This window comes from Fusarium venenatum (genome assembly GCF_020744135.1).
Source record: "Fusarium venenatum strain MPI-CAGE-CH-0201 chromosome Unknown EDB82scaffold_4, whole genome shotgun sequence".
In the NCBI taxonomy this organism is placed as follows: domain Eukaryota; kingdom Fungi; phylum Ascomycota; class Sordariomycetes; order Hypocreales; family Nectriaceae; genus Fusarium; species Fusarium venenatum.
The window spans coordinates 5631794-5652467 of NW_027072132.1; the positions used below are offsets into that span (position 1 = coordinate 5631794).

At 34.3% G+C, this 20674-nt stretch overlaps 4 protein-coding genes across 4 annotated transcripts; 1 reads left to right on the forward strand and 3 right to left on the reverse strand.

The window, feature by feature from the left end:
- Window positions 1-98: 98 nt before the first annotated feature.
- EDB82DRAFT_343058 (uncharacterized protein) lies at window positions 99-4296 on the reverse strand. Its single transcript, XM_025725065.2, has 3 exons — window positions 3948-4296; window positions 1749-3877; window positions 99-1694 (listed from the first exon to the last, which is right to left on the reverse strand). Exons 1-3 carry the CDS (start codon window positions 4163-4165, stop codon window positions 217-219), a joined length of 3825 nt encoding a protein of 1274 aa, XP_025593701.1. The 5' UTR covers window positions 4166-4296; the 3' UTR covers window positions 99-216.
- Window positions 4297-4710: 414 nt separating this feature from the next.
- Window positions 4711-6788, forward strand: EDB82DRAFT_516758 (C2H2 type zinc-finger-domain-containing protein). Its single transcript, XM_025725066.2, has 2 exons — window positions 4711-5129; window positions 5185-6788. The coding sequence occupies exons 1-2, from the start codon at window positions 5017-5019 to the stop codon at window positions 6707-6709; spliced, it is 1638 nt and encodes a 545-aa protein (XP_025593702.1). The 5' UTR covers window positions 4711-5016; the 3' UTR covers window positions 6710-6788.
- Window positions 6634-7601, reverse strand: EDB82DRAFT_343122 (uncharacterized protein). The gene has a single exon (XM_065607512.1). It carries the CDS (start codon window positions 7464-7466, stop codon window positions 6882-6884), a length of 585 nt encoding a protein of 194 aa, XP_065463502.1. The 5' UTR covers window positions 7467-7601; the 3' UTR covers window positions 6634-6881.
- EDB82DRAFT_343097 (uncharacterized protein) lies at window positions 7602-9175 on the reverse strand. Its single transcript, XM_025725068.2, has 2 exons — window positions 8506-9175; window positions 7602-8443 (listed from the first exon to the last, which is right to left on the reverse strand). Exons 1-2 carry the CDS (start codon window positions 8997-8999, stop codon window positions 7738-7740), a joined length of 1200 nt encoding a protein of 399 aa, XP_025593703.2. The 5' UTR covers window positions 9000-9175; the 3' UTR covers window positions 7602-7737.
- Window positions 9176-20674: the final 11499 nt, after the last annotated feature.

The following is a 20674-nucleotide window of genomic DNA, read 5'->3' on the forward strand; positions in this document are numbered from 1 at the left end:
ACTCGTCAACCGAGTGTTGTACAGCACAGCATGTCAAGACAACGCATTTCTTCCGAGTTACTATACTGACGATATTGGCCGCTTACTTCTTTTGCTATGCTATTATACAAAATACACAAGGGCTTGGCTTATATTACATTGGGAACCTCAAGTCGCTGCTCGCTTCAAGTCGACGGTACCTGGTTTGAGTTGCTCAACCCTCATCAAAACGCATCATTAGGCGAAACCAAAGCCCTGGGCATTTTGTAATGCCATCCCAAGACGCTCCCTTAACACCTCTTTATCTCTGTATTCTGGTAAAAGTAATGTTCCATAACAAGTATAGGCCGTAGGCAAATGCCCACCAGTGCCGTCTTCTTCGCCGTTCTTTTGTATGACGAACTGCAAGTTCTTCATGCCACCAACGGGAACGCGGTCAGACGACGTCACGAACTCAAGTAGTCTCTGCTTCATGCCCTCGTCGTACCTCTTAACAATAGACCAAAAGTCCTTGATGGTACGATGAGAAGTATCCCACCCTACGTAACGAGCGTAACGTTTGAGTTCGCCGATGTCGATTTCCTGTACTCCTTCGACTAGCGACTGCAAGGTAGATGGACATAGAAGTGACAAGGACTTCTTGTCCAAGCACGAAGCAAATCCGCGCTCGAAAGCGAGATACTGGCGTCGAATAGAAGCGTCCGTTAGGTAGCGGATGTAGTCTATGACGTAGTCATCCCGGTTGTCGTTACTGACAAGCGGTGCGTCATCAGAGTTGTTCATGTGTGGTGGCTCGATATCTGTTGAGCTGGAGGCTGCGTTTGGCCACACCGTACTTCCATCCGCCCTCATCTCGCGCGTAACAATCGTCCCCAATGAAGATACCGAGAATTCATATGTACGGGCAAAGATATCTTCGATGAGACCATTCTTTTCATCCCACTCCAGCAAGGTCGTCAACCCACTCGCTAAATCTGGCCACCCATCAGCGATGTGATGAAGCTCTTCAACAGGATTACCCAGCAACTTCCGATAAAGAGCCCTCGGAAACGTAACCGGTAGTGTCAAGCCGTTGTATAACGCGAGTGACATCAAAAGTCCGACAAGTTCGTATTTCCAGTCTTCGGTCAATGAACCTGGAGCGAACCAAGCCATGCGTGTCCTTTCATCAACGGTGAAGGCCCCAAATCCAGGATCCAAACATTCCGCGATGGCCAAACGAAAAAACTCTTGCTGGACACCTCCAGAGTCAAATCCCTCCTCGCCACTGTTCTCCCCTAAATGGACCTTGAGTGGCCGTAGAAGCTCTCTTCTTTCACGCCTCCAAAGTTGGTCAAATGCGTCTCTGGCGACATTTTCTCTGCCTACTTCCAAGACCAGATACTTCGAAGACGCCGTTCTCAGAAGATCTTGCAAAACCATTTTATGATGTGGATTGGTAATGAGACTTCCAGGGTCGACTATGGCACTCATCCGTGTTTTAAGTGAACTCGACTCTTCAAACATGCGACTCATCCGAGCAAAGTTGATGGATCGGAAGAAGGAGACTAACGTCTCAGGGCTGAAAATATAGGGGTAATCGAGTATATGTCGTCGCCATCGTGTTGATTTGAAAGACAACCATTCCACAGGCATTTCGATGAAATCTAGTCGTTCTGAGAGGTAGTCAACTCGGAACTGAACGTCACCCAATAGTAAGAGGTTCCTGGACCGATCTTGAATAGGTTAGCAACGTCAAGTTTTACTGATCTATCGCATTGGGTACATACGCAGGGTTTCGATGAATGATAATGCTCCTCCAAAAGGTCCATCCATAACGAAGTGAGCCCGGCCGTCCCATTCGTTCAACAGTACAGTGCGTGCCCAATCCAGGAGAACAGTGGGAACGCGAGTCTCGTGCAGGAGACGCTCGTCCCGTGGGAATTCGAGTATTGATGCTGAACCTGTACTGAGGAAGTCGAGTTGATTCACCAAAGGTTGTAAAATATCGCAGTCGTTCAGGCCTTCCAATCGCCCAGCTGGGTGTGCTCTGTCAGCGAAGCAACGCCTGGCCGTTATCGCGCAAAACAGCCGACGTGCCAGCCTAGCAGCCACCTCGTTTGAAAAGGCATCGTCATAATCCAAACATCGAGAAGACGGTTGCCGTGATATAGCGCTACCGCCTGCTAGTGTTAGTCCATTAGAACGAACTCGCGACAACTCGTATAGTGTTCTAGAGTCTCCCACCACTGGCGTTGCAGCAACAAGTGCATGCATGCAAATGGACATCAAATAGCCCGCTTCTAAATCAGGGAGAGCCTCTACCCTTTTCTGAGGTTTACGCCCGTTCATCCGCTTTGAGAAACTGCTTGACTTCAAGTCCTGTGGAGGTATGAATAGACGTGCAGCAGCCAACCAAAGACTGTGAAAGACCAGATTCGAAGTGACGCGACACAACCGATGGAAACAGTACCATAAAGTTTGCGAGTCATAGAGCTTATGCTCCTGTGTAAACGATAGCACTACAGATTGTGGATCTGTCAGAACATAAAAAAGTGCCTGCTCATTGAAACGTAACCACTGCTCCCTGGATCTGGTGGTATGCAGCATAGAATGGCGACGCAGACTCTTTCGCTCATCGACAGGTTGGGGATACGGGTAATTCGTCTTGTACGTTGAGACGTGACATGATCCCGACATATCGTCTTCCTCATATACATCGCAAATGAAGTTGACAAGATCGACGTCAAGCTTCGTGAGAGCTTGAGGCAAAATGCTGTCACAGCTTTGGGGTGGGACAGCCTTGAACTCTACTTCGCTATGATTTGATTCTGGGGAAACGATGTCCTCCTCATCACAACCTTTACTCTGATTATCATGCAGGTCGGCCGCGTTGGCCTGTGAGGCCAGGGGTAGACTCGGCAGCGTTGGGTCACTGGGAGGTTTTGGTGTACTCTCGAAGTATTCTCGTTTCGTCGGTATTGCCGACATGGTCGATACAGTCACGTGCTTACTGTTTTTGGTTCGTAATGATTTGTCCCGTAAATGGCCGTTGATCTGAGGAAGTTTGACAGCCTTGGTACCGTCCTCCCCTTTCACGGGGTCGCTTGTATCAATCGAGTGTTTGCGGGTTTTGGCCGATGCATTATTTTGCGACTTATGTATCGAGTCGTGCCTACTTTTAGGGGACATTGTAGGAAAGGGACACTCGTCCCAATCAATGTCTTGTGACTGATTAGGCATATTTGTTGGCTTCGGCGCATTCGGTTTGTGCGGCAGTATCTTTTGAGTTTCCAAATCAGTGCTCGTGCTCGTCAAACTGGACGACTCCTGCAACGTATCCAGGTCCATCATTGGTGTCTTCAAGTCAGAGACTTCAAAGTTGCCGAGCTTGTCTGACATGGCCGCCATGCTTTTAGGTGTCAACCATTCAAGCATTTTGAAAGTTACAGTCCCGAAAAGGTTTGCAGCGAAGGAGCGATGGTCTTTGTTCACAGGCCCCTCCATTACTTGAACATGGGAAGTTGAACCGCCGCTCGAATGCGGCGCATGTCTGGCTGTAGGAATGGAGTCCTGAGATGATGAAGAGGATAGGCGTGGCCTAGAGACTCGATTCTTCCGCGCGCCTGGTGACGTGATAGCGTTTGTTCTCTTGTCATCGGGGTGTGGTTGTGTGGGGGATCGCGCTGAAAATATAAGGTTGTTGAGCGCCGCTGATGGCTCTGGACTTTTGCGAAGGAACGAGCATAGGTCTTTCTCGGGATCGTCTTGACTCGCCAAATATATAGCTAATGTCCTCGCACTTGTCGTGTTGTATTTTCGGACGGGTGCCTTGCCAGCTAAACGGCGGCGACAGGTAAAACATGTAGGGGTTGCACAGTTCACGTTATCACAGCCAGATCGCAGTTGATGAATGTATCTAACTGGAGGTTAGCGCTTGGAGTGCCTCGAGAGAAACACTGAAATGTTGATAGAATGGCTGGACAGACCTCTCAACAAGAAGCTGGAACCCATGGCGGCGGCTGGCTTGGTGGATTGCATAAACGCGCGCCGGGTTCTCGACGTTCTGCACAGCGGCTTTGACTTCAGGCGGTGCGTCAGACGGTAAGCGAGCGAACGGCGCTTCTTGCCAAAGACCGGCAAGAAGATCTATATCTGCAGCGAACTCGATGGATGAATCTCGTGGACGATAGGCATCGGGCGTCATGACATTGGCAGAATGGGTCGCGCCGCGATGGGCACTTTGATATTTCGTTAACGATGATGTACAGTGAAGAACGGTGTTGAGAGAGAGTATCTCGTCAATAGCGGAACGCTATATGGCGATGTGGTATAGGGAGACTAGATGATCTGTGCTAATTTCAACTGTAAATATTGGGTGTTCTTGACACTGGAGTCGTGTATCTGCAACACGGAGAGGAGTTGATGTTTAGGGACCTGTTGGTCAGCCTCGTTATGATGATGCGCCACTACCTCAGGCACTTGAGTGGGCAGGTACCTTCTGGAGCCAACAGGGAGCACATGTAAGTACCCGAGCTAAGTTTTGCACAAGGCTTCTTGCCTAATAAAGCTTAGTTGTTGGAGACAAGCAAGCATCGGTGCAGCCCGACCACTAGCGGGTCAAGCGAGCCAAACATTTACTTGTGACTCAGCTGCTCAACTGACGGGCTAGTGGGTGGCAGAAAAAATGGCTCCCCAAGTTTAGGATATAAAAATAAGTAGTCTAAAGAACTATACTATAAGGGGCATAAAGTGACCTACTAATTTCGTCTCCTATGCTTCCAGCAGTCATTTTTTCTGATACCCTGAGGACGGGGCCTGGAACCCTTGCGTGGCGGGGTTTGGGGCAAAAAAAAAAGTCATTCATGCAACTCACTGATAACCTTTTCTGTGTGACGTTATCTATGCAGCCCCGCCATCCCACCAATTCAGACGGGCAAATTTCCTTCACATTCACAACCTCTGTCCAACAAATAATCGCATTCGACATACTCAAATCGATACTCCCAAGCAGGATCAGAATCTACACAAAAGCCGCCGTCGCTTCTATCCAAAACCATGGCGAGCGTGCAGGCATCTGGGGCGGCCTCGCACCCATATACCTGCAATACCTGCCAAGTTGCGTACCGCAACATTGATCTGCAAAAGGGACATATGAAGAGTGATTGGCAGTAAGTCCATATATCTGCGCATTCTTACAGGTAGCAATACTAATCGTTCCAAAAGTCGATACAACCTGAAAAGACGAGTGGCGTCTTTACCACCCATCTCCGCCGACGTCTTTTCTGAAAAGGTCCTGCAGGCGAGGGCTGTATCAAGTGCAGAAGCCGACAAGGCCTACTTTGAGCGTGCATGCGATATCTGCGAGAAGACGTATTATAGCGAGAATGCGTTTCAGAACCATATTTTGAGCCAGAAGCACAAGGCAAAGGCAGCTGTCAGTGGACAACCTGCTCCCGGCCGAGCCGACGATGAGACCACTTCTGTCGTGAGCTCCACGTTCTCTCTTGGTGAACCCGTCGCGCCCAGTCAAGGTGAAGTTGACTCCGATGCTGAGGAGGAATTCAGTCATGTCGTCGAGGGTCTCCAAAAGGCCCGCATTTCCGAGCAAAGGCCTTCTCCTCTCAAGCGCCCTTCGCATCCCCAACCATCAGGCGAGGATACTGTCGGCGAAGACGCAGATGCAACACGCGCTTCAGACTCAACCACTCCTGTCCCTCCATCGCAAGAACCCAACATGACACTAGAGACTTGCTTATTCTGCAACTATGCTTCCCCAACCATCCCTCTGAATACACACCATATGGAGAGGTTCCATGGCATGTTCATTCCCGAGAAGAAGTATCTTGTGGACATTGATGGCTTGCTTCAACAACTGCAGGACAAGATCCGATCACACCATCAATGTCTGTATTGCGATAAACCGAAGTCTACCACATTCGCGGTTCAAACACACATGCGCGACACGGGCCATTGCAAGATCCCTTACGAGACCGAGCGAGAGCAGCTCGACATTGGAGATTTCTACGACTTCAGAAGCACCTACTCTGATGGCGGTGATATGAGTGACGAGGAATCTGTCGTGGACGAGACCAGTGGGGGAGCCAAACTTGGGGCACGCCGCCCTGCTAAGGTTACGGGAGAAGATGGAGAAGATGTCGAGGACGTCGAAGGCGCCGACGGTTGGGAAACGGATAGTTCAGCTTCGTCTCTTGATTCAGCCGATCTCACTGCTGTCCCTGCTGAAGGCCATATCCACCAGTTTGAGCGACTCGACAAGCACCCGCATCATTCATCACAAGACCCAAGGCAGAGGCACCAAGCCGACGGTTGGCATTCGCATGCGCATAAGCCAACCCGTGCTGTCTTCTATGATGACTACGAACTTCACCTTCCTACAGGAAAGTCTGTTGGCCATCGATCGCTGAACAAATATTTCCGCCAGAACCTGCATAACCATCCATCTGCTGAAGAGCGAGCCGAGCGTCTGGCTATTGAGGGCTCAGAGGAGCGGGCTGGCAGTGGCTCGGATGGCCAACTTGTCCAAAGAGGTTCCAAGGCCCGTGAGATGGTGCCTCGTGGAATGGCGGGCATGGCAGGTGCACCAGAGCAACAGAAGCGACGTGCTCGCAGGGCAGAAGAACGAGGACGGACGTTGGAGCAGGTCCACACTAAGCAGAAGGACTTGGTATATGGAAAGAAGCTCAACAATCACAAGAATTACTACTACCGCGAGCAGGGTGGCGGTTAGATAAAGAATAGCAAAGAGATAGACTTGATGTCTAGCTAGGGTTAAGTCCACAAATGAAAGCAAAAAAAGTATTTGAGTTTATCAAAGTAATATTACGCCTTGGGATAATATCCGCCATTTGTTTTGAAAGCTCGTATAAATCAAGAGAAGAGTATCGATGACCTCCATGGTATCACGAGCGGTCCAGCTCCTTGCAAACCCTTAACACATGTTCAAATATGACACGAGCGGATTCGTTGGTTTTCAGTTCCGTAATGTCAAGTTCCATGTGGAGGGGATCATCTTTTGACCATTGGTGTATCAAGGAGTGATCCCGCAGGTGTGTCACCATTTCGGTATCTGCAAGTTTCCCATGAACAATCCGTTCGGAAGAGGACAGTCGACGTAGATTTTCATCTTTACTGCAGGTAACAGTGATGGGAACAAAAATGCAGCGTCGACGGGCGACCATGTCGCGATACTCGGCGATGACGCTACGGCCAATATTATCATCAGACTGGAAGTCGGTAAAGACAAAGACGGACTCTGATGCGTTGGCAGTGTCCGATGTCACGACAAAGATGACAGATCGGAGTGCACGGCGTACATGCTGATAGTCTGGGCTGGAACGTGGTAGGATAGCACCTACTGGGTCGATGAGAAGATGGTTATGAACAAGTTTCCCGTTGTAAGGCAATAGAAGGTCGACGAGCTTTCGCGCGATGGTGAGCTTGCCAGTGCCTGGATAGCCATTGATGTGTATGATTGGGAAAGACATTATTTCTAATTGTAGAAGCTCAATCGTTGATTGAAGAGTCGTCTCCTCTTCTGTTGTGTTGAAGGAAGAAGTGGTAGCGACTTGCTGAGCAGGTAGCGCTTTATATGTATGTGAATAAAGTTGCTTCTTCGAACTTCATCCGTCGCTCTTGAGTTAAGATTCATGATAGGTAAAGTCAGCAATGGACTTTAAAAATCGTAAACAACCACCAAATTGATCATATTAACTTGTTGACTCGAAACCCCTATATTCTATAGTAATTAGAATTAGCCTAATAAAACTTCATCCTCTGGGGATACGTTAGACTCTCTATAGCGGCGTAACTCTTATAGCTATATGTATGTTCATCAAATTTAGACCCTTCTTCCAACCCATTTGGCGCCGATAGGGAATCAGTGGTTGGGGAGTTGTATATTGTTGGTCCCACTTTACTGACTGTCGATATTGATTCGTAAAAAGGCAGGTCGTAGGAATCATCACGGACGTAACCGTTCTTCGTGTGAGAGAGGCTGGCAGGCAAGGCATAGCGATCAGTACGCGACACGCAAGTAGGGCTGTTTGTGAACTTAGTGGCCCCGAGAAGCATAGGTACATATTGCGCCATGAAAGGCTTCGTTGCAGGCACGCTGGCAGCGATGATACCAACGTAGATTTCGATCATGGAAGAAAGCCATGTAAGCCAGAACCAATGGGTGATGTTAAAATCGGGAGCTGAGGTCATGCGCCAGGTCACGTAAGTACGGACAGCACCCGCGATGGTGGCAAAGAAGCCTGCGGCGAATAGAATATTGACGATGAAAACTTGCCGCCTTGACAGCATGCTGTTCGGGCCCTGCAGCTTAATGAAGATGACCAGCGGCAGGATAACGACGAGAAGATCTGTTACAGTGTTGATGGTGCCAGCAGCCAGAAGGTGGGCGGGCTCGTCTATACAGTTTTGCTTCTCGTGAGAGATGGTCCAGTACAGGTGTAAAGGTCTGTCCTTCTCGATTAGCCCATGGGTTTCGTTGATGATGGCAAACTGTTCATGATGACCTACCGACACTGCAGCCAAGTGACAAGGAGGAAGCAGATGCCATTAGCGCCAACCAGGATCATGCAGCCGACAACGATGCGTTTAAAGGTTTTCGACGCAGTACATGCGAGGCGATATGTCATGGCAAGCATGGACAGCTTGATGAGAGTTGTCGCGGTGCCGAAAAGAGTGTATGCACCGAAAGCAGACTGAAGAGCAGACTTATATATCGCAGGGCGAACATTCCATAAGTCTTTTCCCCAGCCATAATACACTTGGGCAATCATACCACTGATTGAGAAACCCAGACAGGGAATGTAGGCGAAAATGATGAGAATATCATCTGGGCCGAATCCTCTAGTGATGTACTTTCTTGTATATATCCGGATCCCCAAAATGGCAGTGACAATGACCATTAAGAAGACAGAAATAGAAATCCCTGCTGGGGCGTTTTTGAATGGTGCATCGTAGTCGGGTGGAGGCCAACTAAGAACCACGTCCAAAGGAGGTGCTCTCATGATTGGGACAATCCCCAACCCAGTTTATGTTATCTAGGGGTGGATTCTGCGATTCTTGTATGCCTTCTATTGACGCTTGACTTGATTAGAATCAGGCCGCTTTCTCCCTATGTTCGAATTATTGGGTCGTGTGTATGGGCTGCAGTTGAGAGAACTTCCAGTCTCGCAAGTTGAGGGGCTGATGGTATTGATATAACTTTGTAGTTGGGGTTTTGGCAGTCGGTTTCGCTGCTACCTGTGAATCGCTAGGTGATATCGATATACTTACAGAGCAGGCACCAAGCAGATATAAGTAAATACCAGCCCTAAATGGGTTTCGACCTGGATGTTTTTAAGAAGGTCTGAGCGGTCTTCACCTTAGTTTGATGTTTATTAGGACAGTCAAAGCGACCCTCGCTTTAGTGTGGTATTTATTAATAGAATCGTCCATAAGGTCTGTTGCCATGCACGTCGATTGAGCTCGGCCCTGGCTAAGTTAATTCTGAAGAGATAACATACATGATCTATCTACCCACGTCGCCATAGCCGCCATCTTCCTGGTATAACTTACTATCTATCTAGATAGTATAGACCCTGAAAAATAAGGCAAATGCAGCCACCTTACGCTTGGGCAAAACCGGCCTTCTCTTTATTTTCGCTCTTGGTGTAAGTTTGAAAGAGGCTGAACGATATAATACATGGAGACAGTCGAAGATATAACTAGGCCTTGAATATAGCTAGCTATACAAGCCCTATATAACTGCTAGTTCTGTAGATTAAAAGTAAGTATAGTAGGTTAAAATAACGCTATAGAGGGTTATATATAGTAAAGTATCCTTAGTATAAGTGTAACAGTTGTGGTTCCTGAGGGATAAACTAGTCTATACTAGGTTTATATTGGCAGATATATAGGGTATTATAACACTAAGTATTGTGACGTATTATATCTCTTAATCATCTATTGGGTTATAATACTTTATTTACTATTATATAGACCCTACTATATCTTACTAATTATTATATTAACTACCTATACCAACTTAGTTAGACTATAAGCCGATAGACTCTATGACTTATAGCTTATAATGCGATTTACGATATAAGCCTTAACTTATACTATAAGCTTAATACTTAACTATAAGCCTTTATAAGTATATATATATTTACTTAATATTAATTAATATATTTAGCTTAATAGCTATTAATAAAATGTTATTACTTAAATATACTTAATTCACTCTATTTACTATTAAGAGTTATAATACTTTACTATACTTATAAAGTATTTTACTATTATATTAATATAAACTTAAAATAGATTAATTTATCCATTAGATAACCTAATTATTATATATTAATAGCTCTTAGTTAAATAATACTATAGAAATACCAAGTAATATTAACTTTATAATATCTATAAATATTAATTAAACCTAGTAAAATACTATTATTAATATTAAATAGCTAACTTTAATTCATATTACTCTTATAATTAATTAGAATATAAATAAAATAAATAACTTATCCTAAAGCTTTAAGGACATAAAGATTACATAATTCTATAAGTAGCTTAGGAATATTACTAATAAAATAAATAAATTACGCTAGATACTAAGTATAATATTAAATATATAGCAATAATAAAATAATACTACGGCTTAAACCTAGTAGTATATATATAATCTGGCTACTAAAGCTAATAATAAGAGAAACCTTAGCTTTATATTAAGAATATAGGCAGCTTACTAAAGGTTCTATTAAAGGGTTTAGGCAGGCTAGGCTTAAGAATTTCTCAAAGACTTTATTACCTATTATTTTCACTGTTAAGACTACTATTAAGATTACTGCTTATGTTACAATCCCAGCGGTTATGTCATATATACCCTATAATTTTCCTCTAACTAACACTAAGCTTACCTACACCAGAGTGAGCCTCACTAAGCTCACTGATATATATATATAACCTACCCTATAGCGTACCGCTGATATTATAAGCCTTTTCCTAAGGCTTACTACTCTATAAGTAAACCTTTATATATATATATTTTTACTTATTAATAGCTATTAAGCTAAGTATATTAACTAATACTAAAATATTTTTACTTAAATATGCCTTACCTGCTTTATTTACTATTAAGAGATATAATACTATACTATACTTAGTATTATGATACCCTATATATTTACTAATATAAACTTAATATAGACTAGTTTATTCCTTAGGAATCCTAATTATTATATATTAATAGCTCTTATTTAGATTATATTATATTAATATTAAGTAATACTTATATAATAGCACTTAGTAATATTAAGGCAATTTAAAGTAATAAGACTAAATAGCTATTAATTGCTAAAACTCCTTAGCCTTTATCCTAGGAACTTTTAAATATACTTATAAATATAAGTAATAATAAAAAAGGAAAGATTATTACTTTACTTATTTATTTAATAAGTTATAAAAATAAGATTAAAAAACTTAAATAAAGACTTAAATACCTAGGAGAATAATATAATAAATTTCTTAATAGCGTTAAATATAATACTATTATATCCTAGGGTAAAATTAAAAGGCTTAAAGAATAAGTTAAAAATCTTATTAATATTACTAAAGGATTTAATAAAAAAGCAGAAAAAACCTAATGCCTATATAAGGAGTATATTATATATACTATTACCCTTATTATAATAGGAAAAAACCCTAGAGAAATCCTATAACCTAGGTAATATAACTCCTATAATAGAAATATGAAATATCTTTAAAGATTTCTTATAGCTCTGCAGTTATTAATTATATTATTTTATTTAACTTAATATAAATAAAATAAAATAAAATAAAATAAAATAAGATAAAATAAAATAAAATAAAATAAAATAAAATAAAATAAAATAAAATAAAATAAAATAAAATAAAATAAAATAAAATAAAATAAAATCTTAGTATATTATAAGCCTCCTTAGAGGTAGAATATAAAGGCTTATAAAATTAATTATTTAAGATTATATTAATAATCCTAGATATAAATAAAAAGATATATCTAGACTAATTTATAATAAATATAAGAATATTAAATAAAAACTTATTTTTATATTTAAACTAATAAATAAAAAATAAAGAATAAAAGAATAAGATTTAAAGCCTATAATAAATAAAATCTATAATAATATACCTATTAGAGTATTACTATTAGGTATTTAAACTTAGTTAAAATAAATAAGCCTATATAGATTAAATATATTTAGGCTTGAAAGATAAAATTGAGGATATATTAGTTAATATTAGATTTAAGCTAAAAATATTAAAAAATCTTATTAATATTATAGTAGATATTAGTATATAGTAATATAAATAAAAGAAGATAAAAAATAATTAGAAATAAAAACTTATATTAACTTAATTAGAATAAAAACTAATAAAGTAAAATAATATTAATTAACAAATACTATAATAAATAAATATTTCCTATAATACTTGAGCTAAACTAATAATTATTAGAACTATAAGGCTAAATAAATTACCCTTAGTATACTAGAATTATAATAAAAAACGGCTATAGGGAAGCTACTTGCTATAACCCTATAAGAGCTAATTAAAAATATAGACTAGTACCGAAAAGTAAGAATATTTAATAAATTAACTTGCAGGAAGAAGAACTGCAGATAGTAATATAAATCGCTAGAAGAATTACTATAATTTACTTAGGATATAATATAGCGTTATATAATAGCCTAGTAAACTAGGTAAAAGCCTAAGAGTAGCTAAAAGACTAATAAGAGTAAGAGAAGGATAAAAAAAAAATTAAGGAATAAGACTAAAGAAAGAAATAATAAAACTAGGATTATTATTAAAGAAATAAAGACTTAATTACCAAAAAAAAGTAATTAGTATAACAAAGCTCTAAGTATTATAAATATAATAATAAACTTAAAAGAGAAAAATAATACTAGAGATAGTAATAACCTATACTAGAATTAATACCTTTTACTAATAATAGTAAAATAATTATAATAATACTTAAGGAAGAAAACGTTATCCTTAAACAAGATAAATTACTTATACTTAATTAACTTTATAGTGAAATCTCTATTAATAGCAAATAAAAATAGCCTAGTAAATACTATATAGACCTTAATATTATTAATATAAGATAAATAATAAAAAATAGTAATTCTAGAACCTATCAAAAGAATTAAAAGAAACTAAGAAGAATACTTAAATTAATTACCTATAAGTTTAAAGATATTAAACCTTAATATATTTAAGAAGGAGCTTAATACTAAGATAATAAATAATAAATGCATTAAGAATTAATATAAGAAGTTATAAAAATAAAATAAGATAATAATATCTATATTTAAGCAGTAATATAAAAAGAAGCTAATAGCAGTAAAATTCTTATAGAATAACTAATAGTAATAATAGAATTATATAAATACCCTGCAGACCTAAACTATATTAAAATCTTTTTAATATCCTATATAGTATATTGTTATATAATCTATAAGGAAAATAAGATTATTTATAATTGCTTCCTAGTATTAGTAAGCAAATATATATACTAGAAAGTATATAAACTTATTAATACTATTAGATATTATAACTATAAATAAACTAATAATAAGGTAATATATTTAAAATCAGATTAAAGTATTAAATACTATGCCTTTGAATATATTAAGAATAAGAGGAAAATTAACTATTAGAATGAAAATACCTATATAGCAGAAAAACTTAATAATAAATGCCTAATCTAAGAATAGAAATAAAATAAAAAAGGGAACCTTAATAAAGGAATTACCTTAAAACCCTATAAGTTATAATATCTTAAATAAGAAAATATAAAAGATAACTAACTTACTATAGAATATTAAGATAAATTAAAATAAGAATAGAAATACCCTAATAATACCTTATATTATAATAAAGAATATAACTTATATTACTTAAGCTAACTAGGAAAAAATAATAGCCTACTATATTACTAGAACTATAGTATAATAAACTAAGTAGAAGGGATATAATATTATCTTTAAAAGCTCTATAAATAACTAAAATCAGTCAATAAACCTGCCTAAAACTAGAAGTATAAATCAAGGGAATATAATTAACCGCTCTTATAGATAGCAGAGTAAATATTAATATAATTAACCCTCATATATTTAATTACTTATATTTACTATAGTAATATAAGATCTATCCTTATATAATAAGGAACTTAGAAGGATAACTATTTAACTATAAAGGAGGATTAATTACCTAAGAGATTAATTACTTAAAGGTATTTATTAGAATATAAAGATAAAATACTAACCTTAATATCCTACCTATACTAGGATATAACCTAATATTAGAATACCTATAGTTATAATACTATAATCCCATATTAACTAGAGAATTGGCTAGATTAGTAATATTATTAATTTCTCTATAATAATTAAGATGATTTAGAAATAGATAAAGAAATAAGATTTTATACTTTAATTAACCCCTAAAGTGGAGAATAATATAGATTAAGTATTTATTTACCTTTGAATAGAGTATAATATAAGTAAATATAAGATAAGGTAAAAAAAAGTTAAAAAGACTATTATAATATTAAAGAACTAGCTATAAAGCCTAGATAAATAGCAAAAAGAAAGCTAAAAATAAAAAATAGACTTAAGAATATACTATAGGAGTATTATATTTATAATAAACTCTTTAAGGAAGGATTTAATACTAAGGTATTATAGTACTTATAGAAAGACTATATAATCTGCCTTATATTAAATAAGCTATTATTCTAGAAGATTTATAATTTTAATAAAATAAAACTTATTACTCTTAAAGAATACTTAAAAGAGAAATTATAAGAAGGTAATATATAGGAATTAATATCTTTAGCTAGATATCTTATAATATTTATACCTAAGAAAAATAGAAAGATATAACTTATTATAGATTATTAATAATTAAATATACTTATAGTTAAGGGTTAAATACTATTTCTGCTTATTATAAAACTTAAGGACTACTTATAGGGAAAATAAGCTTTCATTGCCCTTAACCTTAAAGGAGCCTATAATCTTATCTGCCTTAAATAAGGCAATAAATAGTAGACTGCCTTTAGAATAAAATTTAGATTATTTAAATATCTAATAATATAAGATTAGCTATTACTTACAATAAATAAAGAAATATAGAGCTTCTTAGGCTTTATTAATTACTATTGATAATTTATTAAGGACTTTAATAAAATAGTAAATCTATTAATTTTGCTTAATAAGAAAAATAAAAACTTTACTTAAATATAAAAAGCTTAGAAAGTATTTAAGAAATTATAAAATGCTATCTTTAGTAAACTAATATTAATTATATTTTATCTAATAAAAGAAATAAACTAGAAATAAATATATTAAACTTTATACTAGGAAGATAAACTAATTAGTAAGATAATAAAAGAAAATTATACCTTATTACCTTTTGTTCTTATAAACTATATAGAGCTAAACTTAATTATCTTATTTATAATAAAGAATTCCTAGCTATTATTAATTATTTTAAGGAATTTACATATTACCTTATAGGAAGCCTCTATTAAATTAAGGTTTATATTAGCTACTAGAATATTTTATACTTTATTATAACTTAAGAATTAAATTCATAATAATGCTGCTATATTGAATATGTATATAAGTTTTATTTTATTATTATATACTATAAAAAATCTAATAATAGATATATAGATACTATTAATTAATAACTAGACTTTAATATTAGTATTACTAAGATAAATAAGAAACTTCTAGAGAAATATAATAAAGGAGAATACTAATTTATAATACCTATAAGAATTATAGTATATATAAAGAAAAAACTACTACTCCTGCTACCTAAATATAAATACCTATAGGAATAAAAGGGACTAGGTAACTTTATAGCCTAAGACAGGGGAAAACTATAATTAAAAGATTTCTATAAGTATATAAATAATAAAATCTAATTTCTATCTATAAAGTTCTAATAAATCTTTAACTACTATTATAACCTTAAAACTAACTATAGTTTTAATTACTATAAAATATTAGAATTAATAAGTTAACTATATATAAGTAAGTTATTAGAGAGATAGACTAAGGAAGCAATAGAAAAATGCAAAAAATATATAAATAATAGAACTATAGCAAGGATAGTATAAGAACTATTTAAAGGTAATATATTACTTTAAGAAATATACTATATAAACTGCACTGCGCAGGGTTTTGAAGTATAAGAGGGATACTATACTATATACTAAGGAACCTTCTATAATAAGAAATTTTAAGTACCTATACAGTATTAGGAATATCTGGTATAGGACATATATAAATATCCCCTATATAGGCATTAGGGTATAATAAAAACTCTAAAGCGAGTATAAGGCTACTATAGATCGTAAAAAATAAAAGAAACTATAGAGAAAGTAATTCAGAAAAATATAATATATGCATATAAACTAATGGATAATAATATAAACCCTATAGGCAGTTATAACCCCTACTAGTAATATAGAAACCCTAGGACTTAATTACTATAGACTTTATAACTAAGCTACTATTATTAAAAGTACCCTTAATATGAATCTTTTATAATAGTATTATAGTTATTATTAACCGACTTATAAACTTTTTATACTACTGATCCTATAAAGAATCTATGGATATAAAAGAACTTTCCTATATTTTTTATTAATATATTATTAATATATATAGACTATTAAATAAATTCCAATTAAATAAAGGACTAATATTTATAGCTAAATTCTAGTAATCCCTTATATTATATCTAGGACTTAGTTACTAGCTATTAATAGCCTTTAGACTATAGATAGATAGTCAGATAGAATAAATAAATTAAATACTAGAATAATACTTATAATACTATATTAACTATAGATAAAATAATTAAATTAAAAAGCTACCTATTATATAATTAGCTTATAATATTACCTATTATAAAAGCATAAAGTTAATACTAGCTTATATAAACTTTAGATTTACTCTTAATGCCTATTATAGTAATTATAAAATAGAGATAATTAATCCTATTATAATCCTAAAAGCAGATAAATTAAAAAACCTATATAAAGAAATAAAATTAGAATTAGAATTTATTAGAAAAAGATTAAAAAAATACTATAATTTTATAAAGGTTAAAGGATTAACCTTTAAGGAGAAAACGATAGTATACCTAGCTATAGAAAATATTATAATAAAATAACCTTTATATAAATTAGACTATAAATATATTAGACTATAAAATTATAAGGAAAATGTTTAAATAACTATAAACTAGACTTACTACTAAGAATTAGGCTTTATTTAATCTTTTATATTTCCTTACTTAATAAACTGGAAGAAATTAAAGGACTAACGGTCTATAACGTAAAAGCAATTAGAGACATAAAGAAAATTTATAAAATAAATAATATACCTAATAAAATAGAAAAACTACCTAGAAAATAAAAATATATAGGAATCGCTAGAAACCTTATTAATGCCTAATAACTCCTAAAGAACTTCTATTAATACTAGAAAAATCAAAGAAACTAAAATTAAGTATATCTAAATATACCAGTAAATAAATATCCTTAATAACTAACTAGTCTATAGAAGACTTAGCCTTCTTAGCCTCTTTAAGTTTATTTTATAAATCTAGACTATAATAAGTTATCTTAATACTATAGAATACTAGTTCCTTTTTATACTTATAATATGACTCTAGTTAAGAGAGGGACTTATTTAATACTCTCTGCGCAATATAAAGCGCTTCCTAATAAAAAGACAGAAGCTCCTTAAGACATTTTACCTTATTTATAATACAGGTAATTATCTTATTAGCTATACTTTAATAGATATAAAAGTACATAGACCTATAAGAATTTAAAGATATACTAGTTATATCATAGGGATAACTAAGTTATATATATAAACTATATTTTTTTCCCCCTATAATTAACTTACATATAATATTATACTTTAAATAGTAAAAATAAAATATAACTTTAAAACTAAACAATATAATACCTCTACTAGATTTATAATATTTTACTATAAAAGTTACTAATATATTATTGAAAGAAGCTACTTTTTATTTAATAGAATACCTTAATATAATAAAGAATATAGGTTTGAGTTAGATTTACTAAGAAACTATTATTAAAAGAAATAGGTTATATAGGCCTTAAGGATAAGACTTAACGGAGAGGAGATATTATATTATAATTCTAGCAGTTATATTATATTTACACTATAGTTTTCCTCTAATTAACGCTAAGCCTATCTATACTAAAGTAAGCCTTACTAAGCTTACCTATATATATATATATATATATCCTACCCTATAGCTTACTGCTAATATTATAAGCCTTTTCCCAAGGCTTACTACTATATACGTAAACCTTTATATATATATATATTTACTTAGTATTAGTTAATATATTTAGCTTAATAACTATTAATAAAATATCTTTACCATATGCCTTACCTGCTCTATTTACTATTAAGAGATATAATACTTCGCTGTGCTTAGTATTATAATGCCCTACCTATCTGCCAATATAAACCTAGTATAGACTAGTTTATCCCTTGGGAATCCTAACCATTATAGCTTATTATAAGGCCTTTTTTATATTTTATATTTACTTAAATAGTTATTCTATAACTTATTCCTTAGTACTTATTAATCTATAGGGAAGCCTTTATATATATTAAAACCTTCCTATTAAACCTTATATTATAATTAGAATACTAATTTTAATATAATAACTATTAAGTAATTAGGCTATTATAGTTAAATAACAGCCATTTTATAATTATTTAACCTAGAATAGCCTAAAGTCTAAAACTATAAAGGTAATTATATTAAAATCTATAACCTAGTTATTATTACTTTGTAATAATAATATTTCTATAGTATATTTATTACTAGTACCGTTAACTCTTTAATATAATATCTAATATAAGATACTATGCCTTTCGTTCTTCTAGATTACTTATTTAATATTTAATATTTAATTTAAATAAAGATAAATTAAGACTTTATAATTAAGCTATATTAGAATATTATTTATTATTATTATTATTATTATTTTTAACTTTATACTCTATGCCAAGCCTAAGTCTTCTTAAAGTTTTCTTATAAATTCAAAACTAGAGGATCTATATAGATTAAAAACCTAATATATTAAACCTAAGTTTCTCTTAATAATTAACTTTCCCAATAAGACAATGAAAGAAGCCTCTGTATACACAGTAGCTTCTTCCTCCTATAACCCACCACCGAGCACCTCTAAACAATTACTCGTCTAAATACTAAGGCAGTCAGTTAATCCCTGGTCTATCCGCTACTAGCCGCGTTATATAGCTAACTAATATAGCACTATGCCGCCTAGAAGAAGAAGCCTCCACAGTGGCATCTATAACTATTCTAATGGCTATTTCCTTAGTAAAAAGGATACTATTAATACTATTTTGCTTAATAATAATAGCAAGGACCTAAAGTGGCTAAGGTATAAGGCTAGGTGCCTCTGAGAGGCCCGGCATAATAATAGCTACTATAGCCTTAATAGGCTAATTGCCTTTAGCTATAAGCTCCTCTTGCTCTTTATAATATATTTTTAGACCTGCAAGCTAGGCCAGATAGTAATAGGGCTTAAGCAGGAGCTTAAGCGTCTAAGGGACCTTAAGAAGAGGCTTATAAGATAGCCTAATAATATCTATTATAATAAAATTACCTTCTTTAAGGAAGTTAGGTCAGACTGTAGGCATAAGGCCTAGTATTAGTACCTTAGGTTATAGGTAGCCTAAGCTAATAAGGCCTTTAATAATACTATTATTAAGTTAATCGAAGATAAGATTGCAAAGAATGCCGCTAAGGTAGCTAAAGTAATAAGGGCATCTATAGAGAAGGCCCTATAAGTAATAGAAGCTATATATAGGATTAACTGAAGGTTAATCTAGGGATTATAATAGGGATATAGAAAGTTAAAATGCAGGCTAACCTAAAGGTAAAAGCTCTATAGGAATTAATCTAGTTATATAATATACTACCTTAAAATTCTATTACTAAACTTATACTAAGATATTGAAATTTTAAACTATATTTTAAACTAAGGATATTATTTATTATACTATTATATTATATATTAATATATTTAATAAGTAAGTAATATAGATAAGCAAGTAATATGTATTTATATCCTATATTTAACTTTTTATTTAATTAATTAATTCCTAATTACTAATAATATTAAAAGGTTTAATAAAAGCTAGAACCTTACTAGCCCTTTAGGCACTTTAAAATAACTTAAAATTAAGTATTTAATATACTATAAAATATATTAGATCTTTAAGCCTAGGCTATATTACTATTATAATAGTATTTAATTAAAATATAATTCTATTATAGATATATAGAAACTATTAAATTAAAAATAATATATAATAATATAATTTATTATTAACTTAGATTTAAAAGGATTTCCCTTATAATTATCATTTATAGAGAATATAGCTAGCTTACTGCTTATTAACTATAATATGCTATCTATTAATATATATTAGGCTTATAATCTTATTAAGTAATAATTAGAATTAAAAATATATTTATTTTAAAGATATAATTACTAGAAAATTAAATATAAAAGTCTAATTATTATTTATAGCTGGATTTAACT

Excerpts from the sequence above, each read along its gene's own strand:
- EDB82DRAFT_343058 (XM_025725065.2), bottom strand. The coding sequence starts at position 4,165 with ATGACGCCCGATGCCTATCGTCCACGAGATTCATCCATCGAGTTCGCT. Across the intron at positions 3,878-3,947 it reads TTCCAGCTTCTTGTTGAGAG|ATACATTCATCAACTGCGAT; the intron begins GTCTGTCCAGCC and ends ACCTCCAGTTAG. Across the intron at positions 1,695-1,748 it reads ATCATTCATCGAAACCCTGC|ATCGGTCCAGGAACCTCTTA; the intron begins GTATGTACCCAA and ends AACCTATTCAAG.
- EDB82DRAFT_343122 (XM_065607512.1), bottom strand. The coding sequence starts at position 7,466 with ATGTCTTTCCCAATCATACACATCAATGGCTATCCAGGCACTGGCAAG.
- EDB82DRAFT_343097 (XM_025725068.2), bottom strand. The coding sequence starts at position 8,999 with ATGAGAGCACCTCCTTTGGACGTGGTTCTTAGTTGGCCTCCACCCGAC. Across the intron at positions 8,444-8,505 it reads GTCACTTGGCTGCAGTGTCG|ACCTTTACACCTGTACTGGA; the intron begins GTAGGTCATCAT and ends CGAGAAGGACAG.
- EDB82DRAFT_516758 (XM_025725066.2), top strand. The coding sequence starts at position 5,017 with ATGGCGAGCGTGCAGGCATCTGGGGCGGCCTCGCACCCATATACCTGC. Across the intron at positions 5,130-5,184 it reads CATATGAAGAGTGATTGGCA|TCGATACAACCTGAAAAGAC; the intron begins GTAAGTCCATAT and ends TCGTTCCAAAAG.